Source organism: Schistocerca serialis, chromosome 5, assembly GCF_023864345.2.
Source record: "Schistocerca serialis cubense isolate TAMUIC-IGC-003099 chromosome 5, iqSchSeri2.2, whole genome shotgun sequence".
Lineage (NCBI taxonomy): Eukaryota > Metazoa > Arthropoda > Insecta > Orthoptera > Acrididae > Schistocerca > Schistocerca serialis.
Window position 1 is genome coordinate 650501972 of NC_064642.1, and position 20724 is coordinate 650522695.

At 40.6% G+C, this 20724-nt stretch overlaps 1 protein-coding gene across 1 annotated transcript in view; it reads left to right on the forward strand.

Moving 5' to 3' along the window:
* The window catches only part of LOC126482154 (sodium-coupled monocarboxylate transporter 1-like), a gene marked incomplete at its 3' end in the record, with an annotated part of 74665 nt that overhangs the window by 40932 nt on the left and 13009 nt on the right, over nt 1-20724 (forward strand). The window contains exon 6 of the mRNA XM_050106131.1: nt 14456-14596. Within this exon, the coding sequence (XP_049962088.1) occupies nt 14456-14596 (141 nt within the window). The remainder of the gene's footprint in view (nt 1-14455; nt 14597-20724) is intronic.

Genomic DNA, 20724 nt, shown 5'->3' on the forward strand with positions numbered 1-20724 from the left:
CCGCTCACGCCCCAACATCGTGCAGCCCGCCTCCAGTGGTGTCGCGACAGGCGTGAATGGAGGGACGAATGGAAACGTGTCGTCTTCAGCGATGAGAGTCACTTCTGCCTTGGTGCCAATGATGGTCGTATGCGTGTTTGGCGCCGTGCAGGTGAGCGCCACAATCAGGACTGCATACGACCGAGGCACACAGGGCCAACACCCGGCATCATGGTGTGGGGAGCGATCTCCTACACTGGCCGTACACCACTGGTGATCGTCGAGGGGACACTGAGTAGTGCACGGTACATCCAAACCGTCATCGAACCCATCGTTCTACCATTCCTAGACCGGCAAGGGAACTTGCTGTTCCAACAGGACAATGCACGTCCGCATGTATCCCGTGCCACCCAACGTGCTCTAGAAGGTGTAAGTCAACTACCCTGGCCAGCAAGATCTCTGGATCTGTCCCCCATTGAGCATGTTTGGGACTGAATGAAGCGTCGTCTCACGCGGTCTGCACGTCCAGCACGAACGCTGGTCCAACTGAGGCGCCAGGTGGAAATGGCATGGCAAGCCGTTCCACAGGACTACATCCAGCATCTCTACGATCGTCTCCATGGGAGAATAGCAGCCTGCATTGCTGCGAAAGGTGGATATACACTGTACTAGTGCCGACATTGTGCATGCTCTGTTGCCTGTGTCTATGTGCCTGTGGTTCTGTCAGTGTGATCATGTGATGTATCTGACCCCAGGAATGTGTCAATAAAGTTTCCCCTTCCTGGGACAATGAATTTCCAGGAGTGTATATTCGATGTTAACAAATTTCTCTTCTTCAGAAATCTTTTCTAGTGATTGCCATTCTACATTTTATATCCTCTCTACTTCGGCCATCGTTGGTTATTTTTCTGCCGAAATAGTGGAACTCCTTTACTACTTTAAGTGTCTCGTGTCCTAATTTAATTTCGTTAGCATCACGTGGTTTAATTCGACATCATTACATTATCCTCGTCCGCAGCTCATGGTCTTGCGGTAGTGTTCTCGCTTCCCCCGCTCGGGGTCCCGGGTTCGATTTCCGACGTGGTCAAGGATTTTTCCTGCCTCGAGATGACGGGGTGCTGTTGTGTCGTTTGCATCATCATCACTCATCCACGTTATGGTCAGAGGAAGGCAATGGCTAACCACCTCCACTAGGACCTTGCCTAGTACGGCGGTGCGGGTCTCCCGCTTCGTCCCCTACGCTCCTCGGAGTATGGGACCTCACATTGTCCTTGTTTTGCTTTGTTGATGTTCATTTTATATCCTCTATTCAAGACAATGTCCATTGATGTACACAGAAAATAATAGCGATCCTATCACACTTCGCCGGGGAACTCTTGATAATATGCTTGTCCCCAGTGAAAACTCGCCGTCGAGGACAACATACTTGACTCTGTTAATTAAGAAGTCTTCGAGCCACTCACATATTGGGAACCTATTGCACATGCTGGTACCATCGTCAACAGTCTGCAGTGGGGCAACGTGTGAAACGATTTTCGGAAATCTAGAAATATGAAATCTGCCTATTGCCCTTCCTTCATAGTTCGCAGCATATCATGCAAGAAAAGGGAAAGGTGAGTTTTGCACGAGCGATGATTTCTATATCCCTGTTGATTCGTGGATATTAGCTTTTCCGTCCCTAGGAAATTTATTACGTTCTAACTCAGAATATGTTCTAGAATCCGGCAGGAAACCGATATTAGGGATGTTGATCTGTAATTTGGCGGGTCTTTTCCTTACCTTTCTTATATAAAAGAGCCAGCTGGGCTTTTTACCAATCGCTTGGGACAAAGCGCTGTGCGACAGGTTGCATGGGGGCTTAATTATTAAATGAGAATAATTTTTAAATTTTTAGTAGCTGTATGTCCGATTACGCTGTTTCGTAAACGGTTGGCCCTGACTAGTCTTAGTACGCAATCTGACTGCATAGAACAACAACAAAGAATGAAAGAAAATTTCCGTTAACACAATTAATTAATTAAGTCCCCAGCAACTATAAAACCTACGAAACCAAAGCACAAGTATAACTGTTCTGTGTGTGGAAGTATGACTCAACGTACACATCTGGCACGGTTCTTCTTCAATAAGGCAAGAAATTTTAAATATCATTTATACTGAAGTAATTAAAAAATAGAAATACTATAATTGCGTAAGGAAAGCAGAATTACACTCTAATACAAGAACACAAGCCAGATGCTTTGTTGACTGAACCTGTAATGACGCATTTTTTAAGACATTGAGATAATAAAAAGAAAAGGAAAATTTTTTTTCTTTTACCTTCATATATTGACGAAAATCACTCTAATCATTACAATATATCTCCACACCGACTCTCTACTACCACATCTCAACAAGAACTCTCACCACGACCTCTCGACAAGCACTCTTCACTACCACATCTCAGCAAGCACTGACTACTACGAGTACTCAACAAGCACAGACTACTACGAGTTCTCCCCAAGCACTGACTACTACGAGTTCTCCCCAAGCACTGCCAGTGGAGGCGGCTGAATAATACTCTTTGGCGCAATCTCTGGCGCTGTGGCTCAGTGTAGCCACCTTTCATATACCCCTCCTCCACGGGCCAGAATTTGATGGTATTTTTACCAGCACTGGTGGTGAAAATACCACCAAATTCGTCCACAAAAATACAGACAAAAATAAAAGATAATATTAATACGTAAGTATCACATAATTAGATAAAATTTTGGCTTTGCACTGACCTTTCAATAACCTAATATATAAAATACAGTAAGCAATACAAATTCTTTCGTACATGTGACTTTACATAACAGTTTACACAATACACAAAAAATCAGTTTATACAAATGTCCACATAAAATACTTTTAATTATTCAAAAAAAAAAAAAAACAAGTAGTTGATAGTTCCAGCAGTAGCACCCAGCAATGGCCAACAGGTGCAAATACCAACAAGTGACATCATTTTAGTAGAAGCAGTTCATCAGTGGCACCCAGCAATGTTGAACAGGTACAGACACCAACAAGTGACATTATGTCAGTAGAAGCAGTCCATCAGTGGCACCCAGCAATGTTGAACAGGTACAGACACCAACAAGTGACATTATGTCAGTAGAAGCAGTCCATCAGTGGCACCCAGCAATGTTGAACAGGTGCAGACACCAACAAGTGACATTATGTCAGTAGAAGCAGTCCATCAGTGGCACCTAGCAATGTTGAACAGATGCAGACACCAAGTGACATTATTTCAGTAGAAGCAGTTCATCAGTGGCACCCAGTAATGTTGAACAGGTGCAGACAGCAACAAGTGACAACATTTCAGTATAAGCAGTCCATCAGTGGCACCCAGCAATGTTGAACAGGTGCAGACACCAACAAGTGACATTATTTCGGTAGAAGCAGTTCCATTAGTGGCACGCAGCAATGTTGAACAGGTGCAGACAGCAAAAAGTGACAACATTTCAGTATAAGCAGTTCCATTAGTGGCACCCAGCAATGTTGAACAGGTGCAGACACCAACAAGTGACATTATTTCAGTAGAAGCAGTCCATCAGTCGCACCCAGCAAAGTTGAACAGGTGCAGACACCAACAAGTGACATCATTTCAGTAGAAGCAGTTCCATTAGTGGCGCCCAGCAATGTTGAACAGGTGCAGACACCAACAAGTGATCGCATTCGGGAGGACGACGGTTCAATCCCGCGTCCGGCCATCCTGATTTAGGTTTTCCGTGATTTCCCTAAATCGCTCCAGGCAACTGCCGGGATGATTCCTTTCAAAGGACACGGCCGACTTCCTTCTCCATCCTTCCCTAATTCGATGAGACCGATGACCTCGCTGTCTGGTCTCCTTCCCCGAAACAACCAACCAACCAACCAACAAGTGCAATTATTTCAATAGAAGCAGTTCATCAGTGGCACCCAGCAATGTTGAGCAGGTACACACAGCAACAAGTCACATTTCTCAGCAGAAGCAGTCCATCAGTTGCACCTAGCAATGATGAGCAGGTCCAGAGAGCAGTCCATAATATTCACTATCACTGATCACACTGTTCATCAGAGTTTATAAGCAGAAATTAAACATGTCCTAGTGGCACCAATCATGTAGAAAAAGTAAAAGTAACAGTCCATAATATTCACTATCCTAATCACACAGTTCATCAGCAGAAATTAATCATTTCTAAGTGGCACCCATTCTGTTGAAAAAGTGCAGGTAACAGTCCATAATATTCACCATCACTAATCACACCATTCATCAGCAGAAATTTAACATTTCTAAGTGTCACACATCAATGTTGAACAAGTGCAGGTAACAGTCCATAATATTCACTATCACTAATCAGACAGTTCAGGCATGAGCAATAGTTTGAATGCACATACAACTGCTTTTACAAAATTATTCTCAATGCTCTTACACTAAACATACAAATTCTAATAAACACACAAATGATATCAGATAATTGTCATATTAACTATTACAAATACTCAACTATCAGTAAACCTATAATATTTATGGGTGTCAGTGCAAGCCACTACAAACAAATAAAATAATATTTAGGATATAGGTGGGTAGGATTAGGAAAGGAAAACACACAAAAAACACTCACTCATCTTTCATCCACATTAAGTACTACTGTGTAATTGAATAGTGTTAACTGTGTAAATGCAATTCTGTCAAAATTTGATGTTCATCATGTGTATCAAGTAGTAGTGGCAGCAATGTATAACAGTCAATAATAGTTAAGTCAACATCATAGTAATCATGTCAAGACCAATGTTTGCCAAGCCAGATCAAAATGTACGGTTGCTGAACAACTGTCAGTGACCCAAGATATGCAATTACTTCCTCTCTCCAAAAAAAAAAAAAAAAAAAAAAAAAAATGTACTGCTTATTGATTTAACAAAGTTTGTGTAGACAAACTTCCTTCTACTTGAGTGTTCTAGTCTGCTATCTTCATCCTCCTTGTTCCATATAGACCAACAAAAAAAAAAAAAAAAAATATGCTCCTCACTTACTTTACCTCTTATCCACCAAAATTCCAATAATCATTAGCATCACATAATCTCAATACTTCAATAATACCTCTTACGTCGATACATATAAATCTTATCAACAATATCATTTACCTTACCTCTTGTCCACAAAAACTCCAATAATCATTAACTTCATATAATCTCAATACCTCAATAATACCTCTTCAATTCGTCGATACATATAAACCTTATTACCAATATCATTTCACTTCCATAACAACTCTTTCCTCTAGTCAGTCTCCTCGAACAAGTACAGATAAAATCCTAATGGAAACCTCATCATCCTATACAATCCGAAGACACACTGTCAACACACAACCTCTGTGTAATCCATCTGACCCAAATCTTCTATTTTGGTTACCTTGTCCATCATTAAATAAAAGAAATGCATACATGACCTCTAACAGACTTAGTTCAAATAACTCTCAGTAATTAAGTAAGATTACGGAGTGTGAATGATCATAATATTTCACCGTGTGTACACCACTTCAAGAATTATGGCAAACAGAAGCAAACATGTGGAGTATTTCTTGTGTCAAGTGTCACTTCCTATTTCAATTGCTCACGAAAAATGCAGTGTAATAACTGTCAATGGTCTAAACCTAGTTTTGGTATGTCATGTCGTTAGCTTCCTTCCTATTAGCATAAATTTATACAGCTTCCATAAAACCTCCAGCTCATGTGACTTCTATGAAGTTTCTTGTACTAATGTCGTTTATGTCGAATTATAGCAGTTCATTTTCCTATCTTAAAATATAAGGCACTGAGCGTAAGCAAAACATGCAATAGCGGGTAAATATACCAGTAGAGAACAGAATGTCAACAAGTGGATGCAGCACAATTCTTACAACGAGGCTCTGCCAAGCGAACAATCTATAATTAATACCATAGTGGGACCTAAACTCTATGTTTGTACACAGTATATCAGCATTTCTATATACCAAATTAAAGAGTAGTTATGACAACAAACAGAAATGTATAAATATGCAATCCATACGCATAGCAGCAAACATATATCCTACGTAATAAACAGGTCATTAGCATCATATCTGCATAAGCAAATAAATGTTCATATGTCATCTTAATAAGTAAACATGAAGGCGCAAGCAGATTAATCACAAAGTATAACTTACATACATATCAGCACAACTAATCAGGTGACAATTATAATTTAAATAAATAAGCACAGCAGACACATAATAAAAAAAATATGACATCAGTGAAAAAGCATTGCAGCCAAGCGATGCATAATATATACAAATAACAACCCTGTTCATTAATAAAACATTGACAAAAATCAGCAAATGTACGCAAGCACGTCGCTTCACAAGTAAATTCATAGAACATGAAATTAGCACAAAATATGAATCACGTAATTGCGAGCAGCAAATTACGTCTAAAGTACGTACCTAAGTGGAAATATGTTACCTGAAAAATAAACTCAATTAATAGTTACCCTTTTTAGTTTATTACTTTCTTCTTCGAAATTACATTCTTTCTGAAATTTTCTCGATAGCAAGTCCTCTTAACGTCGGAGACACACAGAATTTACCTGAAGTTCTTAAATATTTTATACAACCGTATCCTGAAAAGTACTGAACGTTAATAACATAATTCATCAAGTCACTATAGCTTTATACTGAATTTAATCGGAGAAATTAGACTGTGTATTTGTTTACGGCTGTCAGTGCATTCGCACTGAGCGCTCGATCAGCTGTAGGCGCGTGACGTAGGAAGCAATTGTTTGCGGTCAACGACTGCCTTGTGCAGCGCGCAGACTTGACTGTTGCTTTGAGTATATGCCGCCGCCAAAACACAGCGCGATATCCTTGTATTCTATGCGTGTTTACATGTAGCTGTTAGTTTCTCACAAGTATGTCATTCCACAAAAATTTTTCAAAAGTATATCATTCCACAAAAATTTGAACGTTAGATATATGATGTATTCCCTTAGAGCGTCGAGATTTAAGAGTTTCTACTTCAACAGTGTTATCATGAATCATTTTGCGAATTCTATATGGACCTTTATAAAGCAGAAAAAATTTGCGACACAAGCCTTTTACTTTGTGAGACAAACGATGAGACTTAATTAATACCTTTTGACCAACTGACAAGATTTTTAAACGACCAGGATGTTTAGCTGATTTCTCTCTTCTAGCAGCCGCAGATGCAATATTTTGTAGAGCCAGGTTGACAACTTCAGAATGCCGCAGTTTCCGTGTAGGCGGAAAAGGAACGATTTCAGATATGCGATTTGTCGGTGCTTTGTTTTTTAATATCAGTATAGACGGTAAAGAAGTTGAATTATTAGAGACTTCATTCAGAATGTTTTGAAAAATATGAAGATACTGATCCCATGTTCTGTGATTCTGATGACAATAAAGACGACACAATTTATTGATTTCCTTCATCCATCTCTCTGAAGCGTTGGATTGAGGGTGAAAGAGTGAAATGAAAATTGGTTTAATTTTACGACGCCTTAGAGTACGAAGCCAAATTTTAGAGCGAAACTGTGATCCATTATCTGATATAACCTTATCAACATGACCAACTTCTTTAAGAAAATGTTTGATGAAAGCGTTAGATACTGAACGAGCTGTTGCTTTGTGTAAAGGTGTAAAACACACATATTTTGATGTCAATTCCACTGCTACGAAAATGTACGCAAAACCATTAGTAGAACGAACCACTGGACCGAACAAATCGACTGCAGCCATGTCCTTTAATTTCGCTGGAATGATAGGAAACAACGGTGCTCTGTGAGAAATTGTTGGCGGCTTAGCCTTTTCACATAATTTGCATTTGGCCAGAACAGATCGAATACGTTTTTCCATATTACTGAAGTAGCAATTTTCCCGTAATTTATGAAAGCATTTTCTGGGACCAAAGTGTGCATAACTGAAATGCGTGTACCAAATTAATTTATTGACCCACTCATCAGGAATACAAACTAACCAAACAGAGTTGTCGACCGATTTTCGTTTAAAAAGAATGTCATAGCGAACTAAATAATACTGTCTAATCGCTACGCTTTCCTTTCTCCTCCACTTCTCCTTAATGTCCTTCCAGATTGGATCCTTATTTTGCTCCTTAGCGATGTCCTGGAGCGAAGACGAAATAAAGTTCTCAAACGCAACACCTTGAGTATACATCAAACAATAATTGTTTTCTTTGCAGTCCTTTTCAGCACTTTGTTTCAAACCCATAGGTGCACATGATAAAGCATCAGCAACAATATTTGAAGAACCCTGTATGTAAACAATACTAAAATCAAATTCCTGTAGGTACAACGCCCATCGTGACAATCTGCCATGAGTTAATTTTGTCGACATAAGAAATTCCAGAGCTCGATGATCGGTGTAAACCTTAGTATGTCTGCCAAACAAAAATGTGCGAAATTTTGTGAAAGCCCAAACAACAGCCAAAGCTTCAAGTTCCGTAATCGAATAATTCTTTTCTGATTTAGAGAGAACACGACTTCCAAATGCAATAGTCTTCTGTACTACAACTCCGTTTTATTCTGTCTCTTGAAATAAATGTGCACCTAGGCCTTTGTATGATGAGTCCGTCGCCAAACAAAAATCTTTAGATAAATCCGGATGTGAAAGAAGTGGAGCAGCAACTAAAGCATCACGAAGTTGTTCAAATTCTGATTGAGCTTCCTCATCCCAACACCAATTAGATTTCTTTCCAGATAGTTCACATAAACGAGGTGTGGTCAAATTGTCCAATCTAACAAAGCGTCTAAGAAAATTACAGACACCAAGGAAACTACGAACCTCACGTTTTGTGGTAGGAACAGCATAATTACGAATAGCGTCTAGTTTCTCTGGATCAGGAAGAATACCTTCTGTAGAAATAATGTGACCAAGAAATTCAGATTTTTCCAAGTTCACTTTAATGCCAACTCTTGCAAAAATGCGTAATAATGAATCCAAAATTTTGTTGTGCTCACTCCAAGAACGTTTAGCAATAAGAATGTCGTCAACATATGAAGTAATATTGTCACGAAGATAAACAGGTAAAATTTCATTTAAACTACGAATGAATGCTGCTGAAGGTACAGTAAGTCCAAACGGTAATTTCCGAAACTGGTAACAGTTACCAAAGGCTAAAAAGGCAGTATATTTTCTACAATCAGGGTGGAGTTCTATTTGCCAAAAACTTGCGGGCATATCAATCGTGTATAAAACTTTAATTCCATGGAAATGTTGAAGAAGTTCATCTAAATTTTGTGGGCGGTCAGTTTCAGGAATGATGATATTATTTATCTGTCTGGAATCCAGAACCAAACGAATTGACCCATCCTTTTTAAGAACAACGTGTAATGGGCTGGTATAAGGACTGACTGCTGGCTCAATAATGCCTTGATCTATCATGTATTGAAGTTCACTCTTAACCTTGTCTCTGTAAGCCAAAGGAATAGCGTACGTTTTCCCCCGAAATGGTGTGTGTTCTTTTACTTTAAATAAATATTGTAAGCCTTGTATAGTTCCTGTGTGATGACTAAATACTGTAGCATGTGAAGTCAAAATTTGGTGCAGCTCTTCTCTTGCAACGTCATCTGGCACTTCAGCTTTCTTAACCTTTTCATTAATTAATTCTTCGCTGTTAATTATATCATCCATCGCGTCTCTGTATCTATTGTCATTGTCATGAATAAACACACTGTCGTCATAATGCTCACCGAAAACATCGGAAGTAAGAAACCTTAAACATTTTGTATCTGACTCAGATCTTGTTAAACACTCGAAAAATTTCAAACATTTCGGCATTCCGGCAACAGTCAAATTCACACTTCCTTCTTTAAAGTTCAAAATTGCCTTATGTGTGTTAAGAAACTCCATACCTAATATAATTTGTGTACTGAGTAATGGAACAATAATAAAATTAGCAGAAAATTCGTATCCTTGACAAATGAAATTTAAGTTGGTCTGTTGTTTAACTTCCACACTTTTTCCAGAAATAGCGCCTCGAATTGTAGTTTTAGAAACAGGTAACACAGGACAGGCAATAGTTCTTTCACATATACGAAAAACTGATTCACTAATGACGTTCAATGGGCTCCCAGAATCTAAAACTGCAGTGAACTTATTCTTACCCACACATACTTCAATAACAGGATGTAAAAATGCGTCTACATTATTTTCCTTTTCGTCTAGCAAAATGTCTCTCATGTCTTCCAGGCGTACGTAGTGTAAAGTCGTAGTGTCATTACTTTCTGAACCGTCTACATTGCTGCCAGAAGCCGAAGCTGCAAGTCATTGTCGATTGTTTGCGTCACGTCTTTGATTATTCGCGTCATTTCGCGGATCAATTTCTACGATTTGCACTTGTCTCTCTGAAGTTCTGTCACGTGGAGGGTGCCAATTAGGTCCCTCCTGTCTGTTAGATGCAAATTCTTGGTTGTGTCTGTTATTAAAATTTCTGTTTTTCTGTCTGTCTGCATAACTACTTCTTGTGTAATTTCGACTGTCACTTCTGAAATTATTGTTGTATCTACTACCCTGGTTATTTCTGTAGTAAGAATTTCTGTTACTGTACGAATAATTTCTGTCTTGATGATACCGATTACTGTTTCCGTATGATTGATCATTCCGGTACGAATTACCGCTATTTTCTGTGTAATTTCTGTTAGAACGTCTGTTATTGTCATAAGGCTGGTATCTGTTGTCCTGTCTGTTACGTCTGTCATTCTCAAAGTTACCCATATAACGCCCGTTCCGATCACTATCCCTTTTCTCTGAAAATCTATAGTAATTACTGTTACTGAAAAAATTACAAGAAGTCCCGTCGTCGTTGTCATACTCAAGTTCTTGTAGCAAAGTCTTAAAAGTCTCAATGTCGTCTTTACATCTTCCAGCTAAAGCAATTTGTCTTATTGATTGTGGCAGCTTAGTTAAACAAATGCGAATTAATTCAGTCGGGCTATAAGGGTTGGACAGGAACTGATTCTTTCGAATCATGTCTTCAAAGTATTCTGCCGGCGTGCGGAACTCAGACTGTTTAAAATTACGCTGCATAATCAGACTATGTTTGACTCTGTCTTGCGTGTTTTCGGACCAATATGCCGATAGAAATGCATGATAAAAATCATTTAGATTATTACAATCTCTAATAAGTGCGCGCATGCGCGTCGCCGGTTCGTTTTCTAAATATCCACACATAAATTCCAGTTTGTGACTTAGTGGCCAATTTGGTGGAAGTGCGTACATAAATTGATCTAACCATGAACATGGATGTATGTCATTCTTAGAATTGCGAAAGATCTTAAATTTCCGAACAGTTAAGAAGTGTTTATAGTTAAAGTTTTCTCCTCGTGGCGACAAAGACCTACCGCGCCTGTCCCTGTCCCAATGTCGATTATTGTCAAGTTCGCGCGCCTGGCGCTCTCTTGTTGCTTCTCGTAAATGAAATAAATTACTTTCTTCAAACCCCTCTGCTATCTGTGATTCTAAATTTCTTCTACTGTCTTTTCCTACAATTTCGCCTTCGATTTGTTTGACTTGCTTTCGTAATGCCTCAACTTCCCTTTTAACGCGTTCATTAAATTTTCCCTGATTTTCAACATGTTTATTTATGTTCTGATACTCTTCGGTTTCTGCAAATGGCAATGGTGCTGTATCATCTGAATCTCTGTCCCCACTTAAACTAAGACTTGTCAGTTTATCTGAAATCTCCTCAACTCTTTCCGATAAATCACCTATTTGTTCTTTCTGTTTATTTATGTCTTCCGTAAGTGTCGCGACTCGGGTTTCAGTATTAACACATTTGGTAGTTAACTGTTCATATTGTTGTGTTAGGTTATTTTTATTCTGTCATTTGGTACGGATTCCTCGATTCTCTCAAATATTTCTTCCTTATCGTGTGCGCGTTGTAAATTTAACTCTGAAAATTTCTGTACTATCACGCGATCTCTTTCTTCCTGTTCTCTATCCTGTTCCTTTAGTCTAATCTCTACTGCAATTAATGTATTATTGTGAGAATTCAAAATCGGTTGTACTTCTTCTCTGATTTCATTCTTTAATTCATCTTTCATATTTTTGAAACATGTCCCTATTCGTGAGTCTAACCGTGTTTCTATTGTTCCCATCTCAGTCCTAATTGTTCCTATTTGTGACCCCAGTGAGTCTAACCGTGTTTCTATTGTTCCCATACCAGTTGTACTTGTTCCTATTTGTGTTTTTAATTCAGATCTTAACTGTGTTTCCATTGTTCCCATCTGTGTTTTTAATTCAGATCGTAAATGCTCCATTGTTCCCATTTGTGAGTCTAACCGAGATCCCAAATTTAATATCGCACTCATCAGCTGCTCCATATTAACTTGTTCGAAATTCTTTTCGCCCCTAACATTTCCCGCAAAACCGGTTTCCTTCGTCATATCTGTAAAGCTATCTGTGTTCGATACTATTCCAGAATCTTGTATCGTTAATCTCGTATTCTGTGAATTTTCTGATTGAGAAAAATTTTGAAATGGTTCCGGACTATCTTCCCGACTTATTAAATTGTTTTCCACTTCATTATTCATGATACTGTTTTCCTCTGTTGGCGAGTTCGCCATGTTAACAATTTCGTCATTCTCACTATCCATCATTTTTGCCTTTTTCATCGATCGCGTAATCATTTACAAAACATACAAAACTCGTCACTGTACGAAAATTACACACAATGCCTCCTTATCTCCAACAATACCATTCACACGAAATGTTTCCCCCAAACAAGATTAACGAACAATTGAAATAATTGCACTAAATTGTCAAACGCGAATACAAGACAACAAAATTAAATTCTGAAAAAAAAATACCATTAGAAGAATGACAATTACCAAATCTACACATGCAAAATAGACTACAATTACTAAACTACAAATTACCACAACAATACTACTGTCTACTATTTTTACAATCAGAAGAATTCCAAGGGACGATCCGAAGCAGCGGTCGCCACGTGCATGGGGGCTTAATTATTAAATGAGAATAATTTTTAAATTTTTAGTAGCTGTATGTCCGATTACGCTGTTTCGTAAACGGTTGGCCCTGACTAGTCTTAGTACGCAATCTGACTGCATAGAACAACAACAAAGAATGAAAGAAAATTTCCATTAACACAATTAATTAATTAAGTCCCCAGCAACTATAAAACCTACGAAACCAAAGCACAAGTATAACTGTTCTGTGTGTGGAAGTATGACTCAACGTACACATCTGGCACGGTTCTTCTTCAATAAGGCAAGAAATCTTAAATATCATTTATACTGAAGTAATTAAAAAATAGTAATACTATAATTGCGTAAGGAAAGCAGAATTACACTCTAATACAAGAACACAAGCCAGATGCTTTGTTGACTGAACCTGTAATGACGCATTATTTAAGACATTGAGATAATAAAAAGAAAAGGAAAAATTTTTTTCTTTTACCTTCATATATTGACGAAAATCACTCTAATCATTACAATATGTCTCCACACCGACTCTCTACTACCACATCTCAACAAGAACTCTCCACCACGACCTCTCGACAAGCACTCTTCACTACCATATCTCAGCAAGCACTGACTACTACGAGTTCTCCCCAAGCACTGACTACTACGAGTTCTCCCCAACCACTGCCAGTGGAGGCGGCTGAATAATACTCTTTGGCGCAATCTCTGGCGCTGTGGCTCAGTGTAGCCACCTTTCAAGGTTCACGAAATTGCAAGGTAAGAAAGGGGTCAATGCCATAGAGTACACTCCGTAAATTGTCATTGCACCAGGATCTGACGAGTTATTTGTTTATAACTTTCTCATTTGTTTATTTGCGTCAGCGATGTTTATTACTATGCCGTCCATACAGGACTTCGTGCGATGGTCAAACGACGGTATGGTTGTACGATTCGCCTGAGTGAGCAATTACTTAAACGCGAATTCTAAAGTTCGGCTTTGGTTTCACTATCTTCTATGGTGTTTGCTAACTAGTCTCGCTCTAGGGACATGATGGAGACTTCGGTAGTGTTGGTGCGACCTGTCTAAAGCTTCTTACATCAGAAAGCTGTGTCAGCCATCTGTTGGCTTAGTAACTGCCATCTGTTTGCTTGGTCTAAGATTCCAGCCACCAAGCTGCAAGGCAGTGGTAACATGTAAAACATTAGCAATACCACAACATTTAAACCTCAGTTCAATTTGGATAGACTCGTCTCACGTGGGCTAGCACTCATCCTAGTTACTCACCACCTCGTTCCATTTAGTTTTAGAGAATCTGCACCAAAGAGCGGAGTTTAGCCAATGCAGCGTAACAGCAGAAGTGTGCACCTGGAGAATAACAATTGAGTTGCGTTTTCTTGCGCACGTATATGTTACTGATACGTATTTTTTTAGTCCTTTAAACCGATAATGGAAGTAGTTTGAAGCAAAGAATGAATCAAGTAATTCGAGGTGTTCTTTCTCCACAGGATGACCCCGGACCCATTCGTCCGCAACTCCTTTTGGACTGTGGTGGTGGGTGCTACAGTTTCCTGGGTAGGAGGAATCGCTGTCCACCAGGGGATGGTACAGAAGTTTCTATCTCTGCCCAACATGAGAGCTGCTCGGAAGTAAGTATTCTCAGGCAAGTGTGCTGTAGCTTTATAGTCCGTGAGACGAGTGATTGGTACTGACAGTTCCGGCGGGCAGACGGCGCTGTTGCCGAACGTGGCTCACAGCACGCGGCGCCCTGTCTGCTACACGCATTCTCTAGCAGCAGAAATAAAAGCGAGACAAAATACAAGTCGTATTGGTACGCGTGAATTTATTTAAAGTTGATGCTTGAAATATATTAACTCGAAAACTGAGAAGAGCTATTTGGTACAAGTATCTAAGATGCTGAAACATAATAAAGTTATTTGTTAAACTTCACAACTGAAATGAAAACTATTTTCGCAAGTTGTTGAACATTAGCAGTTTTGGTTTCCTTTGTTAAGTATTAGCATTATTAGCTTGTTCTACTACAAGCTACAGAATAATTGGTCAGTGTATTAAGAGTTATAATCTGAAGAAAGTACTCACAATATGATGATCTGGTTGTAGATCGATAGCAAACTCCCTCCTTACATTCCTGAATACGCTGTAGTTACTGTAATGGAAAAACACCACTCACATCACCGTCAGAATCTGATTTGATATTGTTTTTCTCAGCACTACTCGAACTATCACTGCTCTCTCGCAGATGTATAATTAAATTTTCGATGCATTCTTCCACAACCCCTTCGGTTTTGGCCGCCTCTCTGATGGCACTTGCAGTGCTGTTTACAATTTTAGCCCACGTCTCGCTTGTCACTTTATTGATAGCTGCTGGAAGGAGAATTTCCACTTCAGAGATCGTGAATTTTTTATTGTTTGCAGCAATGTAATTTTTTATCTGCGCCCACACTCTTTCAATTGCATTGAAGTGACAGTGGTATGGAGGAAGCCGAACGATTTCATGCCCGTGCCTTTTAGCAATCTCGTCAATTACATATGTTGGAAATTGGGGTTTCTTTTGTGCCACAATTTCGAGCAGTTCCGCCTTCCTTAAATCTTCTCTGAAATCTACTTTTCGCCGTTTCAACCACTGAATGATATCGTCTTTTTTTGTTGCCAAGGATGGTGCCTTATCGTGAACAACGGAATGATAAGGCGCATTGTCCATAACAATCACTGATGGACTTGTCAGATTCGTCATAAGCGATGTCTCGAACCATTCTTGAAATACTACACTGTTCATTTCTTCATGGTAATCTCCCGTCTTTTTTGACCGAAACATTTTCAAGCAGTTTGGCACAAAACCTTTCGATGTTCCTGCATGTAAGACAATAATACGCCCTCCTTTGCCAACAGGCACTGCCATTGTCCCCTCGGGCGTTCCATCATTCCAGCCTCTACGTACAGAATGGCTGGCATTGACCCAAGTTTCATCTAACCACACTATACTTTCGAATTCCACACCCATGATCCTGCGCAGAAATCTGCACCGCTGTGCAACTACATCTGTCCTTTCCATTAACATTTTGCGTCCGTTAAACAGTGAATAGCTGAAGCCTATGTCTTTTAACACTGTACGCAATGATAATTTGCTCCCTTTAAAAAGATCGTCTTTCTGAAGCGACACCTGTAATTTAGATAGAGTGGGATGTTCCCTTCTCTTATAATAGCTGTATATATGACGACGAATAGCGTCTTTCTGAAAATCGTCCAAAACTGTCACCTGCTTATTTCTCGGTCGCTTCTTTCCTGGTGTGTGCAGCTTTGTTGTGCCACTCTCGTCACAATCTACACTATACTGTTCTTTCCCTATCTTTACAACAGTGTTCTTACTTATTTTCAATGCTGCTGCAGTTCTCTTCACAACCTGAAGAACAGGAATTAAGGGCCCACCTTTGTCCTTTTCTTTCTCAAAGGAATCCCTCACAGAGCACACGAATTCACGGGCCTGGGTGTGTAGCACACTTTTCTTCCTCCGTTTCACTTCTTGTGTTGGGCTGGTACTACCCGGCGCACTAGACATTGTTTACAACGAAACATAAACAAAGAAACACTAAAAACAACAAAAACGAAATAAACTGCGAATTCAACTTCAGACAAACGACGAACGACGGCACCGCCTGCACGCGAGACACTGGTAAGTTTCATAAGCGCGCGCGACCGGGTTTCAGAGCGGCAACGTGGCCCTTGCTACCCGCTCAGTCAGGCCGTCATGGCTGCCTGCCTGCGGTCGCGCCCACATCTCGTGGTCGTGCGGTAGCGTTCTCGCTTCCCACGCCCGGGTTCCCGGGTTCGATTCCCGGCGGGGTCGGGGATTTTCTCTGCCTCGTGATGGCTGGGTGTTGTGTGATGTCCTTAGGTTAGTTATGTTTAAGTAGTTCTAAGTTCTAGGGGACTGATGACCATAGATGTTAAGTCCCATAGTGCTCAGAGCCATTTTGAAGCTGCGGTCGCTAGGCAACGGAAAGACGCTACCGAGCTGTCAATACCAAAGACTCGTCTCCCAGACTATAGTCATTCTACACCGCTTCATTATTTATGGTGCCGAACTGAATAAATCATAGCGGTTGACAGCAGCCCTATCGTTTATGGGCAGAATGGAAAAATGGTTCCTGTGTCCTCAGTTATTTATAGGACCCATTCGAATATGTTTCTTTCCCTGTGGCTTTTGCCCTGTACACCTCGTTCTACACTGAAGCGCAAAAGAAACTAGTATAGGCATACGTATTCAAATACAGAGATACGTAAACAGGCAGAATACGGCGCTGCGGACGCCAACGCCTATATAAGACAACAAGTTCTGGTGCAGTTGTTAAATCGGTTACTGGTGTTACAGTGGCGGGTTATCAAGATTTAAGTGAGTTTTAACGTGGTGCTTTAGTCGGCACACGAGCGATGGGACACAGCATCCCCGAGGTAGCGATGAAGTGGGGATTTTCCCGTACGACCATTTCACGAGAATACCGAGAATATCAGTATTCCGGTAAAAAATCAAATCTCCGACATCGCTGCGGCCGGAGAAAGATCCTGCAAGAACGGGACCAACGACGGTTGAATAGTGTCATTGAACGTGACAGAAGTGCAAATCTTCCACAAATCACTGCAGATTTCAATGCTGGGCCATCAAGAAGTGTCAGCGTGTGAACCATTCAACGAAACATCATCGATATGGGCTTTCGGAGCCGAAGGCAGGCTCGTGTACCTATGATGACTGCACAACACAAAGCTTTACGCCTTGCCTGGGGCCGTGAACACCGACATGGATTGTTGATGACTAGAAACATGTTGCCTGGTCGAACGAGTCTCGTTTCAAATTGTATCGAGCGGATGGACGTGTACGGGTGTGGAGGCAACCTCATGAATCCAAGGACCTGCAAGTCAGCAGGGGACTGTTCATTGCTCTGTAATGGTTTGGGGACTGTGCATTTGCAGTGATAGGGGACCCCTGGTACATCTAGATACGATTCTGACTGGTGACTCGTACTTAAGCATCCTGTCTGATCACCTGCATCCATTCATGCCCATTGTGCGTTCTGACAAACGTGGGCAATTCCAGCAGGACAATGCGACACCCCACACGTCCAGAATTGCTACAGAGTGGCTCCAAGAACACTCTTTTGAGTTTAAACATATCCGCTGGCCACCAAACTCCCCAGAAATGAACATTATTGAGCATATCTGGGATGCCCTGCAACATGCTGTTCAGAAGAGATCTCCAACCTCTCGTACTATTACGGATTTATGGTCAGCCCTGCTAGATTCATGGTGTCAGATCCCTACACCACTACTTGAGACATTAGTCGAGTCCATGCCACATCGTGTTGCGGTACTTCTGTGTGCTCGCGGGGGCCTACACGACATTAGGCAGGTGTACCAGTTTCTTTGGCTCTTCAGTGTATTACCCTGGAAGTCATTCGTTCATGTTTTAACACATGTCTTATCACCCTGCCCCTTCTTATTGTCACTATTTCCCATATGTTACTTTCTCTGTCAGTTCTGCGATGAACCTCTTTGTATCTTAGCAGTCCAACTAATTTTCAATGTCCTTCCATAGCACCACTTTTCAGATGCTTCGATTTACTCCCTTCTCCTGATGTCTCACAGTCCATGATTCACTGCCGTATAGTGCTGTGCTCCGTACGTACATTGTTAATTAGTTACTTAGTTTTGTTCCCAACGCTTCGTTCTTGGAGTTCCAATGTTATTGTTCCGTCTTGGTTGTAATACGTATTGTATATTATTTAACTTTCCCTATAGCTTACTCTCATTTTACTTAGTATTTCGAACATCTCCTTTTACCTGTGTCGAACTTTTCTTACAGGTAGACAAAGCCTACGAACGTGTCTTAATTTTTCTTAAGAATTGTTTCGATTATCAATCACAGCTTCTGAACAGCCTCTCTGTGCCTTTACCTTCCATAAAGGCAAATCGGGCATCAACTAACAGACGCTCAGTCTCCTTTTCCATTTTTCTATATACTATTCTTGTCAGTATATTCGATGCATGAGCTGTTACCGCTCTTATCTGCTTTTGTTATCAGTAAGATTAAGCAGATAATATTTTTTTAAAAGTCTGATGGTACATCAGCAGACACACAGATTATAGGCGCTAACTTAAATTATCGTTTTCCTTAAATTATTTTAGAAATGCCGAATGTCTGTTACTTACCCCTTCTGCCATTTTTGATTCCTATCCTGTGCCAACTTCTTCATCTCATACGGCACTTGCAATTTACGTCCTCAATTACAGCGATGAGAAAAAATCAGAACACCAAAAAACTATTAATGTGGAATAATGAAATTTCGGGAATACTTTTGAGTAGTGACTCACTGTTTGTCGTAACTCCATATTCGTGACGAACCCTATCTGCTGCTGTTGATGTCGCCCTGTAATTATCTTACGAGAATTCCTGATTTTCTTTCCAGTTCACTTCACTGACCCCCCACTACATCTAGACTGTGCCTTAGCATTTCCCTTTTCAGATTTTATAGCTTCTCTACCACGTTCAAGTTTCTGACATTCCATGCCCTGAGTGGTAGAACGTTATATTTTCGTTGTTTATTCGATATCTTTGTCAAGGCCACCTCCCGATTGACAGTCCCCTCCTGGAGATCCGAATGGGGGACTAAACCGGTATCTTTTGCCAATGGAGAGATCATCACGACACTTTACCAATTACAGACCTCCTGTCCATTGGGTACATATTGTGTGTCATTAGTGTATTGGTTTACATTGCCTTTCACATCCTCATGCCGTTGTTCGATGCTGATTCTCGCTCTTTAGGGGCAGTGTCCTATCCCAAGTGCAAGAGAGTGCTCTGAACCTCTGTCCGCTTCTCTGCTCTCTCTGACAAGGTCGTTGACAGAGTGAAGGTGACTTCTTATGCCGCAAGTCTTCGGCCACCATTGCTGACGACTTTTATAGAAATTTTAAGCAGTGGCGGCGTTCGAACCCGGGACAGAGGACGTTTTGATTACTAGTCAAAGACGCTACCCCTAGAGAGGAAGTTTTCCAATACTCTGTTAATATCTAATACTGAATCTTCTGTGTCGTCCCTGTCGACCCCGTTTCTTCCTCTTTCACGTCGTCAGACATGTCTTCTCTCTTGCAGACTCCTCCAGTGTACTCTTTACCCTTTTATGCTCTTGACATTGCATTTAACAGTGGAATTCTCAGTCTGTTCTTAATGTTGAGGCCCTTGCTTTTAATTTCACCGAAGGGTGTTTTGACTCTTATATATACCGAATCAGTCCTTCACACATCCATTTCGTTTTCGATTTCTTTACATTTTTCCTGCAACAGTTTCGCCTTGGTGTCCCTGCACTTCTTATTTATCTTATTCCTAAATGACTTACATTGCTTTATTCTTCGGTTTCCTTGAACATTTTTTCCATCTTTCAGCGATAAGTTCGTTTCATCCGTTACCCAAGGTTTCTTCCACGTTATTTCTCTTGCACCTGTCTTTCCAGCTTCTGTGAGTACCCTTTTTTGAGCTGCCATTCCTCTTCAAATGAACAGTCTCCTGTTGTCTTCACTATAGCCGCGCGGGGTAGCCGAGTGGTCTGGGGCGTCTTGTCACGATCCGCGCGGGTGCCCCCGTCGGAAGTTCGAGTCCTCCCTCGGGCATGGGTGTGTGTGTTGTCCCTAGCGTAAGTTAGTTTAAGTTAGATTAAGTAGTGTGTGAGCTTAGTGACCGATGACCTCCGCAGTTTGGTCCCATAAC